This window comes from Siphateles boraxobius, unplaced genomic scaffold (assembly GCF_051911475.1).
Source record: "Siphateles boraxobius isolate OS27281-9 unplaced genomic scaffold, OSU_SipBor_1 33, whole genome shotgun sequence".
Taxonomy (NCBI): Eukaryota; Metazoa; Chordata; class Actinopteri; order Cypriniformes; family Leuciscidae; genus Siphateles; species Siphateles boraxobius.
The window spans coordinates 6,184,271-6,206,560 of NW_027508953.1; the positions used below are offsets into that span (position 1 = coordinate 6,184,271).

At 38.6% G+C, this 22,290-nt stretch overlaps 1 protein-coding gene across 1 annotated transcript in view; it reads left to right on the forward strand.

The window, feature by feature from the left end:
* Positions 1 to 7,658: 7,658 nt before the first annotated feature.
* efna3a (ephrin-A3a) overlaps positions 7,659 to 22,290 on the forward strand; it is a 135,289-nt gene continuing 120,657 nt past the window's right edge. Inside the window, exon 1 of the mRNA XM_077195200.1 lies at positions 7,659 to 8,355. Within this exon, the coding sequence (XP_077051315.1) occupies positions 8,246 to 8,355 (110 nt within the window). The 5' untranslated portion in view covers positions 7,659 to 8,245. The remainder of the gene's footprint in view (positions 8,356 to 22,290) is intronic.

Here is a 22,290-nt window from a genome sequence, read left to right on the forward strand (position 1 = left end):
TTAAGTAGCTGCTCAAGAGTACAAACAGTAGAGGCCCACCTGGAGTTCAGGCCAGCCTTACTTACTCAAAAGTACACATACTCACCCACGTGTACTTAATGTGTGAATTTACACTCTTAGATATGCAGTCATTAGCAGACATTTGCTAATTCATATCAGACCAGGTTGGGTGAGAAAGTGGTTAAAAAATGGCCACAGTAGAAAGAGAGAGAAAGTGAAGTAGCACTGTCAGTTCAGTTTAATATACTTATGTAACCCTGAACATGAACGAGAGAAGGAGAGACAAACAGCCTTTGTCTAAAGTATTTTAGCTGTATTGAATAGCTATCTTACTATTTCTGCAAACTAAAAAGCATCTTTCAAAGGCCAATTCAAAGTTTAGCACAAATGGAAAAATAAAGGAAGCTTCAGGACCATGGACAGCTCTCTAAACCATGTAGCTCAGAGAAGACTAGGCGCTTTTCCACTGCATGGTACGGCTCAGTATGGTTCGGCTCGGCTCGGCTCGCTTCGCTTGTCCACTGCGTTGTACGACTCGGCGCAGCGCGGCTCGGTTCGCTTTAGCTCGGTTGCTTTTCGACTGCAGTTAGTATCGCTTCAAAGTGGGTGGGATTATGACTGATCGTTATAGTTTATGCGCTCCTCGGCAACCAACAAGAGGAACGTCTGCACTTCTCGTCCACTGACCACGATACAGCCATTTCTTTTTTGGAAGTTTTTTTTTCAAGCAAGTAGTTTAAAAACAGGTGCTAAAGGGGTGGCTGTTACTGGCTATTTAAATCTAGCGGTTTGATGTCTCGCAAATACAATGACGCTGGTAGTGACGATTCTGTTTGTCTGACCAATTAGTGATCTGCAGTGTTTTCACGTCACATTTTAGTATCGGTACGATACGCTTGGAACCTCAACAGAGGTGGTACCAATTAAAGCGAGCCAAAGCGAGCCGTACCGTACCGTACCATGCAGTGGAAAAACGCCACAAGTGAGCGGTATACCGGGCCGAGCCGTACCGTACCATGCAGTGGAAAAGCGTCAAAGTGTGCCGTACCGAACCGTACCATACCATGCAGTGGAAAAGTACCATAACAGAATGAACCCTGTAATTATGGCATACTTCTGCTGTGTTATGGCTGCATAATTCCCAAATTGAAAACTCAATCTAGACATACAGTGCCCTCTGAAAATTTGGAAACGCTCTAGGGTTTTGGACAATATTAACATAAATCCTTCTTAATCATTTGGCATAAATTCATTGAAGTAACTAATATTGAAGACTAACAATAATTATTTATTTTTGACACCTTAATGGCAACGTATACACATCACGGTCAGAATGATTAGTGGATTACATTTTTTCAAGATCATTGGGTCAGCACATTTTTATAGTTTTACTGATTGATTGACAGAACAAAAGACCAATCAGAACACAAATTATAAATAGCACCAAGATTTTTCTATGTGCTGATATAATTAATTGTTCTTTTTTTATATAAAATATGTTTTCATAGTTTGTGTTGTCCCTTATCATGCCAGTGGCATGACATCATAAAATTAGGATATGTCATTATATCAGGTTCAAGTTTATTTATAAAGCACATCAAAAAACAACAAATGTTGTACCAAAGTGATGTACAATTTGGAAAATACAGTAAAAAAAATAAATACAATTACAAACAGTGCAGATACAGCCCAAAACCCAAATTTGCCTATAGTGTTTCCAAACTTTCGGTATGTGCCATAACTGTCACAGAACAGGTAAGGAAAAAAGTGTGAGGACTCAAGTGCAGGAGAAATTATATTTATTTACAAAAGAAAACAAACACAAAACAAAACCCACGAGGGGGAAAACATAACTAATAAATATAAAACAAAACAGAACATGAAACTTACTGGAGGATCACAGGGAACAGGAAACATTAGAAAACGATCCGATAAAGACTGCAAACAAGAGGAGACTTAAGAAGGGAACAAATCAAGAGGGGACAGGTGGAAGAACTCAAACAATAATCAGGTAACGAGGGGGAGGGATCAGACAAGGACAAGAGCACATGGCCCAAAATAACAAAACACCCATGTGCAACACAAGACAGGACAGGCATGTGACAATAACGAGAAATGAATATTCCACATTTGGAATTTTCTTTTTTAAAATGTGTTAAAAAACATCTGTGAGCATCATTATCATATAATGAAACATCAACACACAAGTAGTTCAAAGAAAAGTAATTTTCATATTTAATCTACTGTCAAAGTTTTACAAGAAAATAAGCCTTTAATAGCAAACACCAAATAATAAAGTGCTATTTTAGGCGATATCTCTTGCACTGACTGAAAGTAATATTGCTTTTTTTGTCATTTGAGTCAGTTGTATATACAAACTTGAGATTGTAACGATAAATAAATCACTGCAATAATAAGACGACGCAAATAAAAATATGTGACTGAGATTGAAACATTCAGATAAATGGTGTGACAGCAGACGGAGAGAATACGAAAGGATGAATGAATTAGTTGACATGGAAAACGAGATGGATGAGGGACGGGTAACGGAGGGGGAGGAGAACAGAGAACAGAACGCACCCATCTCCGTGTGATCTCGCATGCCCCGTGAATAAAAACCTTGGGAAAAGCAATTAAACACTAAACAAGGATACATGACTGCAGCAAGTCACATTGATGATAATGGATTATCTGGATAATCAATGTGCCCATAGCAGGGCTACTCATGAATTAATCACAACCAACACGCGAAAGCAAACAGAAACAGCCTAGTTTTACTAATGTCTCCCGCTGCCTAGCAACGCCTGAGCCACAATGTGCACATCAGCACATCGCCATCACTCAAAACCCAAGCCAAATATTCATATCTGAATATAGAAGATGCATAAAAGACATGTGAACATCCACAATGCAAACATAATGCTATATAGATAAAGGACAGCTCACTTATTATCAACAGATGCAAAATCGTTTGAAGGGTCAGAGCAGATGTTCCTCAAACACTCGTGTCTTTGACGGAGTTTCAGAGAAACTTTTTTGTTTATTTTGGGATAAGAAGATAATGTGAGTGTCTTGAGATACAAATAGATAGGCTACGGCAAGTGAAACAGTTTAATACTGGATGAGAAATGGACTCTGGAGGGAGAAAAAAAGAATGTGATTGACAATAGAAGCAATTGACATGGCATACTATGCACAGACAAGTGCAAGGACGGTGTTGATGCAGCGAGTTAAAGAAGTGATAGTTCTCCTTCTCTCTCATCCCCTTTACTGCCATCACCACAGCAACATGCCTGGAGGGGACACAAGAGAGGCAACATCCCTGACAAAAACAACAGAGAATGGGAGCAGGTATTGAAAGAGGGAGAACACAGGAAAGAAAGAAGGGCAGAGAGGGAAAGAGTGATGCTGGGAATGACAATAGGCCATCATGCAAGATGAGGGAAAGTGGAGAGACCAATTTGTCTCACCTTATTGGTCCATTTTCAAATGTATTAACCTAGAGGTGTAAAGACACAAGTCAGTGAAACAGTGCGTCCAAAATCGCGTACTGTCTGAGTAATACATTTGAATTTGAAAAAACTAAAAAAAAAGACAATTTGTTAAAAAAAGTATGTAGTATAGTATGAATGTGTGTTGTATGATTGTTATCCGAATGTATACATCCTCCATGTTGTCATTATCATGTGACCTACCAGCGTCAGTTGCGTTGCTTTACCTCCATTCATAAATTCTCTCCCGTGCCCTCAAGGGATCGTAAAGTATCCATCGTATGCATACTAAATAATCTCAGCGGAAGTAGTAGGTTCAGCCGGGGACTTTTCGCCTATTGTTTTTCAAATACTATGTATTTGGACATACTACTCTGTTGGCGTATTGTTTTTCGCATGCTATGTAATTGGGAAATATTCGATTTTGGACGCAGTGAAAGTCTTAGGCAGTAGGTGCGTCCCAATTTGCATACTTATGCACTATTCTATGTCATTTTATAGTATAAATAGTTTTAGTACACACTGAAAATTCCAACAATAAGATGTGCACTTCTAATACCCAGATGATGTAATTATTTAACTAAAAAATAACTAATGTTGTGTCCGAAATCGAATACTTCCCTACTACATAGCATGGGACCTATTAGTACCTATAGTATCTATTCAGACAGTACGCGATATCGGATACACTGTATGTGGAATGTTGGACATTTTATGAACTTAACGGTCACAACCTTAATTGCGTGGCGGAGGGGCTGTATGTACAAAGTACAAAGCATGTGATATGAGACATAAGCAGTTTAAATTGTTGGGTGTCATACAGTGCATACAATGAACAAAATTATAAACGCAACACTTTTGTTTTTGCCCCCATTTTTCATGAGCTGTACTCAAAGATCTAATACTTTTTCTATGTACACAAAAGGCCTATTTCTCTCAAATATTGTTCACAAATCTGTCTAAATCTGTGTTAGTGAGCACTTCTCCTTTGCCGAGATAATCCATCCACCTCACAGGTGTGACATATCAAGATGCTGATTAGACATCATGATTATTGCACAGGTGTGCCTTAGGCTGGCCACAATAAAAGGCCACTCTAAAATGTGCAGTTTTATCACACAGCACAATGCCACAGATGTCGCAAGTTTTGGGAGCGTGCAATTGGCATGCTGACTGCAGGGATGTCCACCAGAGCTGTTGCCCGTGAATTGAATGTTAATTTCTCTACCATAAGCCAACTCCAAAGGTATTTCAGAGAATTTGGCAGTACATCCCACCGACCTCACAACCGCAGACCATGTGTAACCAAACCAGCCCAGGAGCTCCACATCCAGCATCTTCTGCTCCAAGATCATCTGAGACCAGCCACCCGGACAGCTGCTGCAACAATCGGTTTGCATAACCAAAGAATTTCTGCACAAACTGTCAGAAACCGTCTCAAGGAAGCTCATCTGCGTGCTCATCATCCTCATCGGGGTCTCGACCTGACTGCAGTTCATCGTCATAACCGACTTGAGTGGGCAAATGCTCACATTCGATGGCGTCTGGGACTTTGGAGAGGTGTTCTCTTCTCGGATGAATCCCGGTTTTCACTGTACAGGGCAGATGGCAGACAGCGTGTATGGCGTCGTGTGGGTAAGCGGTTTGCTGATGTCAACATTGTGGATCGAGTGGCCCATGGTGGTGGTGGGGTTATGGTATGAGCAGGTGTATGTTATGGACAACACAGGTGCATTTTATTGATGGCATTTTGAATGCACAGAGATACCGTGACGAGAACCTGAGGCCCATTGTTGTGCCATTCATCCACCACCATTACCTCATGTTGCAGAATGATACGTCCCTAGGTTGCAAGGATCTGTACACAATTCTTGGAAGCTGAAAACATCCCAGTTCTTGCATGGCCAGCATACTCACCGGACATGTCACCCATTGAGGATGTTTGGGATGCTCTGGATCGGCGTATACTACAGCATGTTCAGGTCCTGCCAATATCAGCAACTTCGCACAGCCATTAAAGAGGAGTGGACCAACATTCCACAGGCCACAATCAACAACCCGATCAACTCTATGTGAAGGAGATGTGTTGCACTGCGTGAGGCAAATGGTCGTCACACCAGATACTGACTGGTTTTTGGACCCCCCCAATATAGTAAAACAGCACATTTTAAAGTGGCCTTTTATTGTGGCCAGTCTAAGGCACACTTGTGCAATAATCATGATGTCTAATCAGCATCTTGACATTCCACACCTGTGAGGTGGATGGATTATCTCAACACAGGAGAAGTGCTTACTATCAGATTTAGACAGATTTGTGAACATTATTTAAGAGAAAAAGGCCTTTTGTGTACATAGAAAAAGTCTTAGATCTTTTAGTTCAGCTCATGAAAAAAGGGGGCAAAAACAAAAGTGTTGCATTTACAATTTTGCTCAGTGTAGCTTGCAGTCTTTTGTAAGAAAGGGTGGAGTTTATGCAGATGAAATGCAAGTGTCACCAGAGAGCAGAAAGTAAAAAAAACTAAAAGTAAACACATAACTGGATGAATTCACAAGGACAATAATAAAATGAGTTTAAAAAATAGATCCATTTTATGGCAACACAACAGCGTTTATGATAATAACCCAAGCAACGTGAACAGCTCTAGACAGACTTCCAAGGCATTACACTGTAACATCATGTCTAATGATCCAACAGCAAATTTAAATGAGATTTAATAAGAACTAAGCAAATATTTAATGAGTACAATACTATTTCTCAGTGGAAACTGAATTAAAAGTTAAAAATTAAATATGACCATTTTCTTCTTCTATCTTCCTAACAGAACAGTTTTATTCTTCTAACCAACAACTGGATATCAATATATAATAATCCTTTACAATTTTTGCTTGTCAGATTGTACGAACATGATCCCCGCTGTTAGCCATGTCACACTGTGGAATCTCAGTTCCCTTTAATGTGAGACTGAACGACAATCAAGAATCGTCAAAAATGCACACAAACATTTTATATCTCGCATGCTGCTCAGAGTTTTACATCATCAATCCGTGACACGTGGCGGTGAGCAGCATGCGAGATATTAAATGGTGGCTAGCAAACAAAAACAATCTCTAGACTTAAATTTGATCATGGCTAGTCTTGAAAAAAAAAAGAAAAAGAAAAAGAAAAAAGATTTGTGATGAGCAAATAGTGGTTTGTTGTTGTCTCACTAATTGTGCCATCAGACTCTGTGCTCCTATTGGTGTTTGATTTGACGGTTGTTGTACGAGAGTCCACACTGCAAGACTGTGCCTCAAAACCTCTGACACTGGCAGGATTTTAACCAGAAGAGAAATATGACCACAATAGTCATTCATCGACTGTCGGCAAACATGTCGAACTAGCAATGAATTACTACAGATTTTGGTTAAGGATCAGATGAATCCTTTAGGATTTGCAATATTCATACAAAATCATACATTGTGCACCTGGCTTTAGTAAAATTTTAAGCAAACAATGGATCTGAAAGCACTTTCACTTTCCTACCTCTGTAAAAATGATTCATACAAATAATGGCTTGATTACGTCATCTAACATGTTCTCAATGAAATGTCATGTTGATATTTTTTGTGGGATTAAACATAATAATGAAAAAAAATTTAGGTGGTGTAACTGTCCAGAAATTATCAAATAAAAAAAGCTTGATTAAAAGCTGAAATTATTGAAAATAGTAATGCCAGCAATTGGCAATATTAGGCTAGTTTGGTAATACCGATTCTTTAAAAAGATAAGCGGTGAACCAATGTTGAATGAACGAAATATTGGTAATATTTAAAAAATAATGTTTTTTTCTGCATTTTTAAGAAACCAAGACACTTTACACTGGGCCATAATTTTCAAAGATTTACTCTTTTATCATCTCAGATATCATTATTTAACATTGACCTACATATCAAATCCAACTCCGATTAGAAAAAATAGGACAACAAATGGCAAAATCAATAAAAAAAAAACATCTCTACAAACAGTTAAACAAATCATAATTACTTACCTTTTGCAAAAAATTAAAAATACACAGGTCTTAGATGAGTGGGCGGCAGGGGCGTGGCCACTCAGGCAACCGCAACCTGTCAATCATAATGTGGCGGGAGCAAAAAACGAGTGACAGTGAGGACGCCTAGGCAATGATTGCCTTACTTTTCCTATTACTGTTACTGGCATCATGCGAGTGTTTGGACAAAACCCACAGTGAACCCATAGAGAGAAGCTCAGTGACCGTAAAATATGACTTTGCGAGTTGACAGAATCGTTTTTTACACTTATTGAGTCTGCTATTATTTATTTTCTTCAGTCAACGACAGTCAGTCACCTAACCAAAGAGACACCTGCCGCTGAAGACGTGCTAAGTTACTCTCCTTTTTGTCTCAACCGTCCATCGACAGTTTATCGTACCATTGTTCTTATCTTGTGGAGGCTTTTTTTCTAAAAGGAATTATTCAGTTACTTGTTTCAGTAAATTCCAACAGACCTGCTCAGGATGCACTGGATGAGCGTCTCTCTGCCATGGAGTTGCATTCGGGAAAGCGCGAAGCTCTGTGACTGAACAAACTAGCCGTACTGCGGCACTATCGCCAAATAAACGCTTTGTGACTGTCTGTCCACTTGCTGAGTCGCAGAAATGTTGTAATAAGCGTTTGTTTTGCGTGGGACTGGGGGACTGAGAGTCGAAGAAGGTGAAAAGACCACTGCAGGTGCACGTGAACGCAGGAATATTATAATGGCTCTCGCGGCGGTTTCCCTCTACCTCCTCGCGCTTGCCTGGGCGAACTTGCGCCCGGTCCACGGGAACAATCGTCACGCCGTGTACTGGAACAGCTCAAACCTCCAGTAAGTGGGTTCATAAGTTTTTTTTTACGGCGGATGTTGGGTGATTTTAGGTCCCGTAAGACGGTTGACACTTAGAGATCGAGGGAGAAAATATAGGCGAATCTCACGAATACATTTTATGTCCGGGACATATTTACACTAGACAATCCCAACTAGATTGTTCCCCTCCTCAAAGCTTAGGTAGGTTATTTATGTTTAGCACAATTGAGATTTTTTTCATCACAGATTTTAATTAGCTTAATTTGACCGTATTTATAGGCTAGGGTCAAACCAGTCTTGTAATAGTAGCCTATTAATAAAAAAATAAAAAAATGATGTGTATATAATGATTTTAGGGTTATGCATTACCCTGGTACATGTAACATGTTCTTGACAGGTTTCGTGAGATTGATCTGAGAGTTTTATGTAGTGGACAACAGTCTGGTCACGTGCTGTAGGCTACATTTCGAGTCGTGCGCTCAGGAAGTTGATGAAGTGTCTCCTGATTGAGACATGCTTGCTTCAGCCTCCAGACTGATTTATTTCTTTTATTATCACAGGACTTGATTGTGTGCTGATAGGTGATAATTCACATTACCTGACAGCCGAGACTGGATAGCTAAATAATCTGGGAGGAAAATCATTATGGTGCGTTTTTTCACTTTTTTTTCATTCTTTTTTTTTTCAATCTGAACACAGATATTTTTTCTTCTCCACTGCTGCGCTGTTCCCTTGTCTAGGAGAGCTTTTATACTGTAGACTTTCTTCAGTTTAATTTCTTTTGCCTGTAATTACACGAAATGTAGTGGTGATGAATGAGAAGTCTTGTGCCTTAGTGTTATTATCTTAAGATTAATCACATTTATATCTCCTCTGATAAAAGGGAGGGCGAGCAGCTCCTCCCTCCCCCACCTCTTGTCTATTTGTATTCATCTCATCCACTTATCTCCTGGCTATATTCTGCTTACCCACCCTCTTCTCGTCTTCTGTATCACTTTCAGTGCTTTTTTTTTTGCTGTATTCTCCCTCTTTCATTTTACTATTGATATGCATCACTATATGTGATTGAAATAGTATGGAAATATTTCTCATATTCAAACTGAGGTTCAGAATATGTGGCATGAACGTCAGCGAGCATTGCACTCCAAACATGGATTCAGCATTACTCAAAAACCTCTAGAGCAAACTATGGGCCCAACAAGCACCAGCTGCAGCAGTAAAGTGTGTAAGTAAGTGTGTGTGTGTGTATTTGTATGTAGAAAAAGATGAGAAGAGCCTCATTAATACCCAGGTCCTCATTATCAGGATCTTCAAAGTGCACAGCAGTCGCACGTTTCCCTGTGTGTCACATTCTGTTGATACCGTTATCTATTACCTTTAATTATCCTTTGTGTTTGAACGCAAGTTTTGGTTAGATGTCTACAGATGTCTGTTTATCTTTAAAATACAGCTAGATAAAAGTTGTCTGTATAGAATAATTTCATTCATTTTGTTGCATCAGTAGTGTTTATTGTTTAAATTATGATATATGCAGTAGAGAATAGTGAAAGGTTTGTGTATGTACGTATGTCAGGTATTTAAGCAAAATAGCTAAATATACTTTGAGATGTTTGTTTCTTTGAGTCTTGGCAGGTGCAAGACTTTCTGAAAAATAGCTATCAATGAGAACTAGTAATGTTTCAGCGGTTATTGTTGTGTATTAATGTTTCTAAGGCCATGTCCACACTAATACGTTTTCGTTTAAAAACACATCTTTTTCTCTCCATTATTTCTCTCCGTCCACACTGAGATGGCGTTTTTATTAATGAAAACAAACTTTTTTGAACTTTTTTCCAAAGTGGATAAATAAGTGGATAAATTTGAAAACGCCGTTGTAGTGTGGACTGTCAAAACGGAGGTATTTAAAAACGATGACGTAAGTTTAGTCATGTGACGCATATAGTACCAATAGGTATTCATGTTTATACCGGTATTGTGCCTGTTATGTGCTATTCACTTTCACACTGTTGCTCTTTGCACACTCTTCATATTACAGTCCTGCAAAGATGACAGAAAATATATTCACATTTGCTGTCCTGCGGCAATACATGAGAGCAGTTGTGTTTTAGACCAAAAATATGGTGACTGAATGCGACCTGGAGTCTGGACGCATAAGTGAATGATGAGATGTTTTGCTACAATTAAATTATCCTGCCAGAAGAATTGCACGATAACTTTATTTATTTTTCCGTCTGTTTCATCTCAGTGAGTTTTTGTGAGGTTTTACACATGCAAAGTAACCAACGTTTCAGTGTGGATGAGAAACTCTTGGAAAACGCCTGAAAACGCTAGTGTGGACGGAGAGCGTTTTTAAACGAAAACGCCGTTTTCAAATGTATCCGGATTAATGTAGACGTAGCCTAAGAGTTGGGCATGTTAAGAAAGCAGTGTCAGGGAGTTCGTACCTACATGTCTCTGTTAGTACAGAGTCTATTTCTACTCCCACACTGGGAGAAGATCTGTAAAATAATGCGTAAACTGACCCAGATTGCAGGTAGCCGAGGAACTCTCTGAGGCCTTACGGCATGAATACTGATCCCAGATCAGTCCTGAGAGGCTTAAAGCTTCGGGCCACACACTACTCAGGAGCGCATACAGGCATGGTACAAACTGGAGCAACAATCTCCCAACCAACCGGTTCCCATGAGCCCCTCAAGGGCATGAGAGTGTTTATGGCCCAGTGGGTTGTCACAGTTCTAGGTGAGAACCTCCTTTTGCGCCTAACGCTCGGTCCAGCTGAGGTAGACAAGTTAGCGGTGGAGTTGGAAGAGCACTTTATGTGGGCTTTAGTATCCGGGATCACTCTCACTCCGCATCCTGGCACTCACATCGCCGAGACAGATAAAAGAGCAGACTGATAAAAGCGCTTTCATAGATGCAGCGTGAAAACCTTGCTCACGGAGTCTGTTTGAAATTTCACTGTAAAGTCAAGTGAATAGAGGATCATCAATCATGTGAGATGATGTGTCTGGGGAAAATGCCAAATCTGGAAGAAGTCAGAAAGAGCATGACTGCCTGATTTAATATGACATAAATTTGCATGTAGGGCTTCAGATATGTGTAAACAACTGAAAGGAACATGTATAGGGTGTTGATTCGGATGGTGAGGATGAGTCAGTAGCACACGGCTGGGCTTTTGATTGCATCTGCACGGCCCCATTAGGAGGCAACGCTCTCAGCTTCTGCTGGCACTGGCACTGCAACCCAAGCTCATTACAGCTGTCCCAGCTAATGGAACACACACTCACACACAAAGTCATTTAGTTGCATTCTGTCCAACACACGCGCAAAGTCCCTTGCAAACAAGTACGCATACTAATGTACTTTATGCGGATCAAACTGACTTGTAAGCCGGACAAGAAGAACATTCATGCACACGAGTGACAGGAAAAATACAACCTAACACACACACACACACACACACACACACACACACACACACACACACACACACACACACACACACACACACACACACACACACACACACACACACACACACACATTAAAGGGATAGTTCACCAAAAAATGTACCCACCCTCAAGTCCTCCTAGGTGTATATGACATTCTTCTTTCAGACGAATACAATCGTAGGAATATTATATCAGCTTTATTATTGCAGTGAATGGATATTTCTGTTTTGAAGTCCATAAAAGTGCATCTATCCATCATAAAAGTGCTCCACACGGCACCGGGGGGTTAATGAAGGCCATCTGAAGAGAAGCGATGCTTTGATATATAGAAAAATATTCATATTTAAAACTTTATAAAGTGAAATAACTAGCTTCCGGCCAAACGAAGATACGGATTTGACTTACGCCTAAAGTGCAACTTATGCGAGTAATGTGGCGTACTGCTGATATTTATGCTACGCCATGACGCTCTACGCTACTTTTGATGTCATAAGTTGCGCTTTAGGTGCAGGTAGACTGCTTATGGCCATTTGGCCACTTTTATGGACATAAAACAGAAAAAAACACTCACTGCCATTATAAAGCTTGGAAGAGCCAGGACATTTTTTAATATAACTCTGATTGTATTCGTCTGAAAGAAGAATGTCATATACACCTAGGATGACTTGAGGGTGAGTAAATCATGGGCTAATTTGCATTTTTGGTTGAACAATCCCTTTAAATCATTGCTGCTCCCAGGTTCTCTGCTAATTAGCAACGTTTGATGTGGAACATGTGTAGCTGAGCAAGGTGGCCGTAGGGTACATTTCCTGTGGCGCCGTGGCCTCTTGCACCCAGCACCAGGTTGGTGTCACGGCCCGGTATCAGAGCAGGGCCCTTTAATTGGTCAGCCTCTGTCAACATGAGGATAACAAATGAGAGCCCTGCTCTCAGACCGCACTCAGAGCTCTAGGCTAGGCAATGGTGAAGGGCTTGTGTAAGGGGAGATTTACCTTAGAAGAAAGACAAAATGAAATGTAATATGTGCTGTGAAAGAACGAATATATAGGCTGCAGCACTGCGACCTTTAAGAGCTGGGTCAAATGAATTTGAAACTAGCTTTTAGTGACTTTATTCTTGCTTGTAGTGTGTTGCTGAATTCAATTTGTTTTCTGTAATTGTTTAGCCCTGAAGTAGCTGCGAGACTTGATGACTTGATTGTTCCTGCTAAAACCAGCTCTGATTTACAAAGTTTGAGTTTTCAAAAGCTAAAGTAAAAATATGTTTTTGAACTTGAACTATGAAATAATCCAGTGGCTCTGAAAAGAATTTGGACATTCAAGTCACAAATATTGATCAAAATGAATACATATCATATACAGTGACATGTCAAATCAAGTGTCATTTGACAGCACACTTTTTTTTAAAGCAAAATAGTTTACAAGTTTTTTTTAAAATATTAAAACAAATTGAAACTTGTCTTTACATTAATGAAATTTGTTTATCTAATGTGATGAATGACACCTGTGGTTACTGTGTTAAAACACCTGTTTGAAGAGAAACTTTATATTACATTTACATACTTTACAAAAACCATCTTGACAACAGAACATATAGCACATGTTGAATGCATTTGTAGTTTTTGACTTGTACAATTACATAAATTAGTCAGTTTGCTTGGAATGCGTTGATTAGTTGCGTTGTTTATGGTCATCCCCAATAATGGCATACTATAAAATGCCATGAAAAGCATACTATAATAATTTTTTTTTAAAAGAGAAAAAAAAAAACTGGTAATTTTAATCCATTTTAATCATACGGTTCTCTTTGTCAGGTTTCATGTCTAGTGAACATCTCTACCCCAGCGCGTGAACGTTTTGACTGACTGAAATGCAGATTTCTTTTGGGTATAAATTAAATATCACATTGTCTGTATAGTGCCATACACACAAACATCTTTAAATATTGGTGTGGCTATCTGCATAACATATTTAAATATTATTCTCAAGAAAATAACTTGCAATATAGCCACTACATGCAATTTGTTACATTGCAAAACGGGTGAGGAATACACAATATGCTGTGGGTCCCAGGTCTGTTGAGCACAATTGTGCTAATTTCATTATTAATATTTTTTATTATTCACTTGAAAGTAAATGATCGGTGGACCACAAAAACATACTAAGGTAGTTAACTTGGAAGTGTTAAAATACTGCCATTAACAGACATTATAGGCAGTGGATGTATTTGAGCAGCCACAGTGCTCTCATGTTTTTATGTAATTGTGGTATGATTCGAAACCAAGCTAAAATCTAATTTTAGAGGTGATAATGTGATGATGCTACCCTTATGGATTGTTTCTTTTGTATTAGACCAGACTAAATGTTTTCTTCTTTTCAACTAGATGAAACAGGACTAGTGGGTGGGAAAAACCAGTGGGAAAGCCTAGGAAAGTTTTTTATTTAGTGCACAATCTTCTGTGTTACAGAGCAAATTATCATCTTGACAAATGGCTTCCCTGGGAAATGGAGGCATTGGGTGGAGTGATCAATGACCAGCCGAGCAGGAGGCTTCCTCCTGCAGCTCATTACAGTCACATATATCCCATTAATGAAAAAAAAAAAAAACCCCAGACAAGACTCACACAGTAAAACAAGGTCACATGAAGAGAACAGTTGCTGACAACAAAAAAATGTCTGCTCTGGTAAGCATGTAGAATAAGCTTGTGTTATTCTAACTATGGCTTTCAAGTTTCTTGAATAATTTAAGATGCCAATAATGCTTTCCGTCTTTACAATACCCTCAGATACAGGTCAAGAATGGGTTCAGTATAGTTCAGGAAAGAGTACAAAAGTTCATAAAATTTTTTAGTAGGGACTGGCATTTTTCAAAAATATTGTATTTGAATATTTGGGCTCATAAAAAAACAAGAAACACTTTTTTTTCTCTCAATCAGGAAGTTTTCATTAATCTTAGGTAGGTATGTAACGATACACTTGCAACCGGTTGAAAATCGATAAAAATGTGTGACGATTCAAGTCGGTTGAAATGTTAAACGAATCGCGATACACGTTTTAAGCAGGGGCGTTTACTGTAGCCTACTGTGAAGTTGTGAACCTCGCTTTACAGGCACAATAGCAGCAAGCACACACTGGCGCGAAGCTAGCGAGTGTTTTCCCTTCATTCATGGAACTTGAGCTTGTGTGAGCCAAGCTCAACTTCTATAGGAATGGACTGAAAACGCTCGGTTTGCTCCGCTCGCGCCGCGCCAGTGTGTGCCTCACTGGTGTGCACGCACCGTCAAACACATGGCGACGGCAAGCGTAGATATTGACTCATCAAATCGGAGGTGTGGCGGCATTTTGACTTTCCGTAGACCAATAATAATCACCACCGTGAGAAGCACAAGTCACCTCCGTTTTCATGATCTTACAAGTGTAATGATATCACAAAATTATAACAAAATTAAAACCCCTCTAAATGTGGTACTAATTTTACATAGTCTTTTACATAGTGTGGGTAGGTACCGTCCACCCTCTTGACCAGACAGACAGAAAGACTGAGTTGAAACAACCTTGAAGGGATTTTTTTTTAAATTTTAATGTAGTTTTTTTTATTTGACAAATATATTTCAAAATGAAAAAGAAATGTGCAGCATTTTGTCTGAGAAATAATAAAAGGGATTTTTATTATTAGGTTCATTTATAATTTCTTAAATTAATCACTTGTTAAAAAAATCGTGAGAAAATCGCAACGTGAAACCAGTATCGTGAATCGTATCGCATCGTGAGTTGAGTGAATCGTTACATCCCTAATCTTAGGATTTATCATGGATTCACTGCATTTACAGCCATCAAAGCAACATGTAGTACAATTCGAATAGTATTTTTTCTCTAATAATTATTACAGATTGAATATTAGACTAATCATGCACACGCCTAGTTTTTAGCGATTTTCATTTTTGTAATTTTGACTGCTTGAGTTCCGGACAGATAAATCAGCTGCAGTGGGGCATTATCTTTGTGCTATTTTATTTTGTTGGTCAATTTGCATCAGATGCACGCTTCTTTTCTTATACCAGAGATGTTGCATATTGAAGACACTGTTGAGTTAAAATAGTTCAATTTTTAAAAGCATGTCTCAAGATCCCTGCATGCCACCCATTTCATCAGTTGTGCTTCATTAACTATTTAGCTGTTTTCACATCTCTCTCCAAATTTAGTCTTTAGTGCTATGACCGTCTCAGACTGAAAGCCACCATGTTGAGTGTTGATGTACAAACCACAGGGTGCCACACAAAATGCCACCGTAATTAATCTAAGGCTCGACAAAAAGGACTGCCCAATGGCCAGCATGAACAATGCTCAGGACAGTTGACAGAACTTTCATTAGTCCAATCGAGCCAGTGCTGCATCGTCACGAAAGTTTATCATATGTAGCAATTTAGCTCAAGGGACATATGAATATTTAATCATAACATATAATCATTTATTATAAGGCTGGAACGATATGTTGTTTCTCCGGTAGTGGGCGTTACTAATGTGCAATCGGCAATCTCATTGGCTGGCGCTCCTCTTACCGTCCCCATTTTGATTTCAGCAAATAAATTCGAGTGAACGCTGAAAACGTGATAACTTTTTACACACGAGAAGCACATTCATTGGGAAATGAATAATGCCTGCTTGTAAAAGTGAATAAACATATCCTGTATCTGAGGCTAAATCACTAAATATTGAGAATGCAACAGCGCTCTGAATGAGCTGCACATAGTCTGCTGTTTGTTTATATCCTTGCTATAGCACCTATTGATATAATGTCTGAATATTACAAATGTTCTGTTTCTGGATGTACAAATGAACACAAGTCTCCATAGACTCTCCTCAAGTAAACGTGCTGAAGAAATTAGGTAAAATCACAGCCCAGGCCAGTAAAAAAATAAGCACTATAATCACAAAAATAATAATAAAACCTATTTTCTTGGTTTAATATTGATGTCACTTCCAAACACATGAGTGCTTATCCATAATGTTTATGTGTAAGGATTTATTTTGTTGTTGAATACTGTGATTTTATGATTTGAATGGTGTAACTTTGATTAAACATATGTAATGTCAAAAAAGGATGTGTATTATGCCCTTGAATGTCTTACTTGGATGTTAAAAAAATTTATGAATTCAAAACCTAGCTCCTCAAGTCAGTCCTCATGCCGAGGGACTTAATTTGTGCAGGTAGATAAAAATCTATTTCAGTCTTTGAGCATTTTTATTTTTTTTGCCCAAGAACAAGAGGAAAGTCAGTTATCGATGGAATGGAGCAAGGAATAAAAAATATTACTGGAGCAAGGAATTATTCAAAAGATGTTAAAAGAAACCGAGACAGGCAAATTAATTAACACTAATAAATTAGGAGCAACAGTGAAGATTAGAAAGTTAATTGGAAATGGGGGCTATACAATGTGAAGTTTAGAGGTATTTTTCTCCTGGAAGAGGTTAAATTGAGGATAATTATTGAACCACATGGTTTTAGTTATGTGGATTGATCCATTTAGGCAAGCGAGCATGTGTTGTGCTAGTCTGTCGCCGTTATGCGGTGGCTGCGCTCTCAAGAAAAGAAAAAGACAAGTGGATTTGCCAGCTGATTACATGCAAGTCTGTCCATCTGGCTTGGCATGATGGCAAAATCTCTCTGATTCTGCATATCAAATGTACCTTATTCTAGCATTCAGTATTCAGTCATTCATTGCCAATGAATTACTATGGACACAGAGGAAATGCCAATTTTTAAATTTTGTATGTGAACCAGTCACGTTTTCTCTCTGTTTCTCTTGATTCCTACAAATCCCAATCAATCACAATTCTAATCGACGTGTGATGTACTTGAGTCATTCTTTATTGCTAGAAGCACGATAACCTGTTTTCCCGTTGCTCCCAACAAGGCTGGATCATTCCTGTAGAAATGACACATCTGTGCATAACATCCCCCTGGTCCTGTGCCTACTGCATACATAAAGAGAAAGACTGCCTCTACTGTCTGAAGGAGCGTACGCAGAGCGGTTAGGTGGATGTATGTGTCCAACCTGTACCTTCTCTTTATTTTCGGCATGGAGGATGACAGTCCGTAAGGACCTCTGTGAATTCCCTGCCACGGTGTGACTCATGCCTACAGCGTTTGCCAAGTAAAACCAATGGCTTGCTGCATAATTTCTCGGTGTTCCCTCGGGAAAGTCAGATTGAGGAAAGGGAAGGTGATCGATCCAAACTGAATGCAGGAAGGACCTCTAGCATCCAAATAAATATATAACCATTAAATACGAGGCATTGGGTGCCTGAAGAGCGGTCGATTTCAGGCCTTGTGATAATCAACGCGCAAATTCATTTTTTTTGGTTGAATGTGACTGTGTGTGAGAAATACCAATTAGAATTGAGAGCGGGAGTGGGAAGAGAGAAGGAATTGATTTGAATTTGAAAGGAAAGAGTGTAAAGCTTGCCTCTCAAAAACTCTACCCTGAGGTCACCCCCTTCTGACTCCTAAGGAACAAAAAGTGAGAATGCATGAGAAATGGATAGCAAAAAAAGAAAAAAAGTCAAATGGAAGTCATCGATGGGGTGGTACGTTTGGTCATCATGGGTCAGTGGAAGTATAAGATTTTATGAGGGCCTCATTTCATTTCCATTTTCCAGGAATTTGTTCAAGTCCTCAACCTTAAGTATTACATTAAAAAAGTGTATAACTTACCCTGCAATTGTGCTAAGAACACAGATGATACCTGAAATCATGTAGGGAGTAGGGGCTGAAGTTTGACTGAACTTGTGCACCATAAGTGTTGGGGGAAAAAAAACTCTAGTGATCATTTTAAAACTGTAATTTTGTAGATCTTAAGATTGTCCCTTTTAGATAAATGTAACACTTAAATGGACTACTTGCATTGGCCTCAGAGCACTTCTAGTGCTTCTGTCAGGTAGTTGTACAGCTCCATTTGATATAATGATTCTAGCTATCCACTTTATGTTGCTAACACAAGGAAAGCCTTGTGAAGTTTGTTCAGGATAGTATATATTAGCTTATATCGAGCATTTTGTTGTCTGCAATTGCTGTTTTTATGCTTGGGCTCTTGGCCCCAATAGCTGTATACATCCTTATCACTGTATTACGGTCCTTTGGTGGATTAGAAGTACTTAATTTTATATGACCTGACCTAGGCTGTGAGGATTAGAAGTGCATTATGTTGATGTTTCAGGCAACAAACCCTTTCTTTCTTTCTTTCTTTCTTTCTTTCTTTCTTTCTTTCTTTCTTTCTTTCTTTCTTTCTTTCTTTCTTTCTTTCTTTCTTTCTTTCTTTCTTTCTTTCTTTCTTTCTTTCTTTCTTTCTTTCTTTCTTTCTTTCTTTCTTTCTTTCTTTCTTTCTTTCTTTCTTTCTTTCTTTCTTTCTTTCTTTCTTTCTTTCTTTCTTTCTTTCTTTCTTTCTTTCTTTCTTTCTTTCTTTCTTTCTTTCTTTCTTTCTTTCTTTCTTTCTGTGGAGTTTTTAATATGCTTAAGACAAACCATGTGCAAATTCATAAGTCAACACATTAGCTGAGTATTTTCTCCTTAAAACTGCTGTTAACCAAAGACAGTCTCAAAAACACTGTTTGATATCGTTGGTTTTTCTTACGTCACAAACTAACTTGTATCCAATCACATCAACATAAGGGCGGACTTTAGCATATCATCGTTACTATGCTGTGAAGCAGGGAGAGAAGCCAGAATATCCCGCTATATGTTTCTGTTGATATGAAAAATCAGGTAGATTTAACAATATAGCGTGTGAATTATGTATATTATGATGTTATGATTAACTATATGCCTTTTTCCACTGACGTTCTGAGTTGTTCAAAGCGTTTCTGAGGATACTGATTTTTAGAAGCTGAATGCAAACATGGTTTGTGTAACATTAGCAACACATTATTAGCTGTTTGATAACGTTGTCAAGCTAAAGGCTAATATTATTAATTACCATTATCTGTCCAAGGTTGGAAAGAGTGATACCTTTGTGCAGCGCTTACTACAGTAACTTGAGTAAAAGTTGACTGAGTGGATCTCTGAGCTGGTGTGAGTGAGTGGAGGCATGGCTAATTTGCATAATCAAGTTTTTTTTTTTTGCAAGGGTGTAGAGTTACATTCAATGTACAACTTGAACAAAGTCAGTGCATTGTAATATAGTATCTCAGTCTACATTACACTACATAATACACTACATAATTGCATAATATACTAGTCAAACTGGCTGGTATTAGGTAGAGGGACACTCGTTCTAGAGAGCAAAAGCTTACTCTAAGCTAACAGACATGAACTAAAAGCTAAATATTTTTTTTCTCTCTTTCAAATTTCCAGCCTTGGAATAGACATGTTGTTCACTCAAAGTCTTGTTTTTCTTTGCATCCAAATGAAACGTGCACTATTTTTAAGGGTTGTTTTGAGCCATGTCTTTGTTTCACTCCAGGTGTGTCATGTGAAAGAGAAAAAAACATGTTCCAGTGGACTCTGTTTGTTGTATGAAAGGTACCTGTGTGTGTGACATCACTCCCTTGAGTCCCTCTGATTGCTTCCCTGGAGAGTCACTGTCAGCACTGTTACCTAATCACCACACTTGTCACAAGGTCAGGTATTCTATACACACTTGCCATGATGACCACAAAATAACAAAAGAGCCTTACGTATCTTGTATTTTTTTAGTAGGGATGCCACAATTCTCAATATATTGAACCATTCGGTACAACATTCACGGTTCAATATGCGCTTGTGAAACGCCTCCCCACAAATAAATATCCAATCACTATGCACTAAAGTTAGGGGGGCTTAACCATGCTTGCAACGCTGGTATCAGATTTCTCACTTTAACATGGCGAGCGGTGAAATGTGGCTGCAGTACGAGGAAGCAGTTTGAGGAATGCAGAGGAAGAAAAAACGGTAACAAAAAAAATGATAGTGTGCAAGCATTGTTTTACTCACATGTCGTCTACTCAAATGGAAACGCTTCCAACATGGCAACAGTTACCTCACTGTGACGGTGCACTAAATGTCGATTGTGAAATTAAGAGATGTGTTACCTAGTTTGTATATGGGTTATTTACCTCTGTGAACTGCCAGTGTTCATTTTTATATACATTTATTTTATATTGTACTATACACTAGGAATGTGTAGTGTACAAGTGGATATTTTTGCCTATAAGTAAAATAAAGAAAGAGTATTGCAAAAAGATAGTATTTTTTTCTCCTTAAAGGGATAGTTCACCAAAAAAAGAAAATTCTGTCATTAATCACTCTCCCTCATGTTGTTCCAAACCCATAAGACTTTCGTTCATCTTCGGAACACAAATGAAGATATTTTTGATGAAATCTAAGAGCTTTCTGTCCCTCCATAGACCGCCTATACAACTGAAACTTTGAAACGTGCTGTGTAACCAATGAGGTTCATTCTTGTGTGTTACGTTGCTGGTTGTACGTTTGAGCTTCCGTAAGAGGTTCGTTCTCGTGTGTCATTCATGTTCGGTTGAGCGTTTTGGTTCACTGATCAATGTTTATATGTGAGTAAAAGCCTAAATTAAATCTGTTCATCATATAAAATGATCGATTCTCTTCATAAAATTTGGACTAAACCACTCAATTCAAATGGATTAGTTTTACGATCTCTTTATGAACTTTTTGAAGCGTCAAAGTTTCAGTTGTATAGGCTCTCTATGGTGGGACAGAATGCTCTCAGATTTCATCAAAAATATATATTTATTTGTGTTCCGAAGATGAACGAAAGACTTATTGGTTTGGAACAACATGAGGGTGAGTAATTAATGACAGAATTTTCATTTTTGGTTGAACAAACCCTTTAACCTCTTACTGTTCCTGTCGCCAAAGCATAGAATAACATAAAAAAAAGCCAAGCCATCAGAACCAAACCAAAAACAGTGGTTAAAAAATCGAGGTATGTATTGGACTGTAGACTAACTGTATTGTTGCATCCCTAGTTCTTAGTCATCTGACAACTGTAAAGGCACTGCATTCCACTATACTTACTTACAACACAGTGCAGTGGAATATTTGAAAAAGTCTGACAAGAATGTGGCCATAAGACGTTAATGGTAGAATATCTACGAAATTTCTCTCTAGAACAAGGCTAGCGAGAGTGCACGTGAGTGCACATTTGACATCAATCACCATCACAAGCCATTAGTATTCCATCAGCTCCAAGGTTATGGAGTGTTCACTTAACCGAAGCTCCAAATCCTGTAGAGATGGGTTTCCCACTCCTGACAGGTAAAGCCAATTCCAGACTCAATGATTTGAATGCAAATGCTGTAGTGGAGAGCCACCACAACTTCAAGTCCCATTGTATTATTGTACAGTATGTGTCAGATACTGAAGAGGTACCTATTATTTTCACTGGCTAGATAAATTGCTTTTTTTCTCAAGATGCAAATGTTCACACATTGCAATGTGATGGTAGTCACCAATCCATGTAGTCAAATTTGTTAGGTTTACTTCAGGAAAACAC